We start from the raw sequence: 2,266 nt of genomic DNA on the forward strand, positions 1-2,266 counted from the left end.
CGAAGCGGCCAAGCGAGCGAAGACGGGTCGCGAGTGAGAGGTCCCGCGCCATATTAATCGGACGAAGGACTTTTTTGAAAATCTAACCGAGTACGAGCCCTTCATTTTCACCCGACTATATCTTTCTATTTGGCTTCTTTACGATACAGAGACACACAGGGGTGAAGTCATCGCTAAAAATCTATGCAAACGTAGTCAGGCGTTTGTATATTAGTAACTTCCAAGAACCTGATGAATTCGTTGAGTTCGACAGAAACAGGGTTTTAATCATATCATTATTGTAGTTCAATTATTCATGATGTATTCACAGAAAAGTCCAATATCTCTATTATTTTCTCTACTTGAAGCTTTTATATTTTATTTATTTATATCTTAATTTGTATTTATTTAGACACTTTATCCATATCACTTTGAATTTACGTTTGTTTTTTTTTTTCTTTAGTTATGATAGCCTGCGGCTATAAATGTATTTTTTTTCCTTTTTTTTTTGTCTTCTTTTCCCTTAACGAAATTACTCATGCAGTATTTTAAAAACGAGAGGGTAGATTCCCTAAGTCGTCCTAGAAAGCCATTTTACAACATTTTAGGGCCAACTAGATTAGGCCTTTGAGGACAACGATACAAAATGTTTTTGTCTCAGTGACAAAAGAACACATATCCAAGCAACAGAGGAAGAAGGCTAGCTTGGTGCGTATGTTTCTGAGTCTGTTTCACTCTTAGTGAACGCTTTTGTCTCCTTTTTAGATTCCCAGTTGTCCACGACACTTTGAACGATGTCTTTTTCCAAGACATAAGGTGGTAACACTTCCAGTTCCAAAGGTACGGGTGAGAATTTAGAGTCAATAGGTTCTACCTTTGAACGTTTTTTTGGCATCCCATGAATTTTGGACTTCATTTCCACCTTCACAATCCTTAAAAGCCCTTGCTTAAATCGGCGCACCCGCCACGCATATAACAAAGGATTAATTCCCGAGGAAAAAAATCCCAAGGATAAAGTAATGTCCCGGGCCAAGAGAAGGCGCTGTGATCGGCATCTCGGGCAAAATACAAGAACAAAGTCTATTACCACAAATGGAAACCAAGCAAGCAGGAAGACAGCTAGCATAATAAGCACTGTAGTAGAAATTCTTCGTTCTTTTTGCACCATTCTTTTCATTTGGATAGTTGACGGAGCACGGCCATCATTTAAACCGGATCCTTTTTTCTTTAAAATTCTTATCAATCCGTAGTATGACAGCAGCATAACACCAGAGGGCAGCAGAACACCGAAAGCGTACAAATAAATTTGAAAGTTTGCGTCACGCCAACCCACAATCGGTAGAAGCGAAAAGTGGAAAGCGTAAAGCCAGATGAAAAGCACGGAAAAACGAACGCGCCTCACCGTCACTAAAACACGGTAGCGGAACGCTGTTTTCACAGCTACGTATCTATCGAACATCATGGCAGAGATGTTTAATATTGAGCTGACGCATGACAGTACAGCTAATACGTAAAATGCGAACAGTGAGTGTTTGCTGTTTGTCCAGTAAGCGGATACATTCAGTGGCTCTACGATCATTCCAACAAGAATATCAGCCAATGCGAGATTCACGACGTAGAAGAAAGATAAATTGCGAAGATTTTTAAATGGATCTCTGAAGTAAACGATGCAAACTAACGAGTTTCCGATGACAGTGTATAGGCTGAAAACGATGAAGACAATCGCGAGAGGCAAACTTACTTTAAGGATATAACCATCGTAAAACATGAAAGGTTGTGGCATTTTAACTCTCTAATATCACCTTTAACAGAACAGTCTAATGGTAAACTGGACAAGGCAATGTTAATAACAATCCCTCAAGGCGAGCAACGAGAACTGTTTTCCTTCCCTCGATCGTCCTAGAGAGATGCAAATGATTTCTCACGAAATAGAGTGAATTTCACTCCCCCATTGGATTATAACAAGAGTAGATTAACATACTTGTTTGCATTGTATTCTTTTCCATCGACTAAACAGAAACCTTATTAGCAGCTGTTTTGAGTGTTTGAGTGTGCTTGGTAATCATGCTCTCGCACCTTCATTAATTAACCCAAAACAGTTTTTCCTATTCTGACCTCTCTAAGATCGATCAATTCAGTTGCAGCTGTGTCGTTGTGAATTACTTTTAACTAAAACAGTTTTATCATTTTCTTCCTCACACTAAGACAATACTAAGACAATTACTAAGACAACCTCTCTGATAACAAACCTTTCAGCGCTAATTGGCATGCATTTATGATTTAATCC

General features: G+C 38.9%; 1 protein-coding gene across 1 annotated transcript; it reads right to left on the reverse strand.

The window, feature by feature from the left end:
- Positions 1-573: 573 nt before the first annotated feature.
- LOC140951398 (adenosine receptor A1-like) lies at positions 574-1,818 on the reverse strand. The gene has a single exon (XM_073400638.1). The coding sequence runs from the start codon at positions 1,760-1,762 to the stop codon at positions 680-682; it is 1,083 nt and encodes a 360-aa protein (XP_073256739.1). The 5' UTR covers positions 1,763-1,818; the 3' UTR covers positions 574-679.
- Positions 1,819-2,266: the final 448 nt, after the last annotated feature.

This window comes from Porites lutea, chromosome 11 (assembly GCF_958299795.1).
Source record: "Porites lutea chromosome 11, jaPorLute2.1, whole genome shotgun sequence".
Classification (NCBI taxonomy): domain Eukaryota; kingdom Metazoa; phylum Cnidaria; class Anthozoa; order Scleractinia; family Poritidae; genus Porites; species Porites lutea.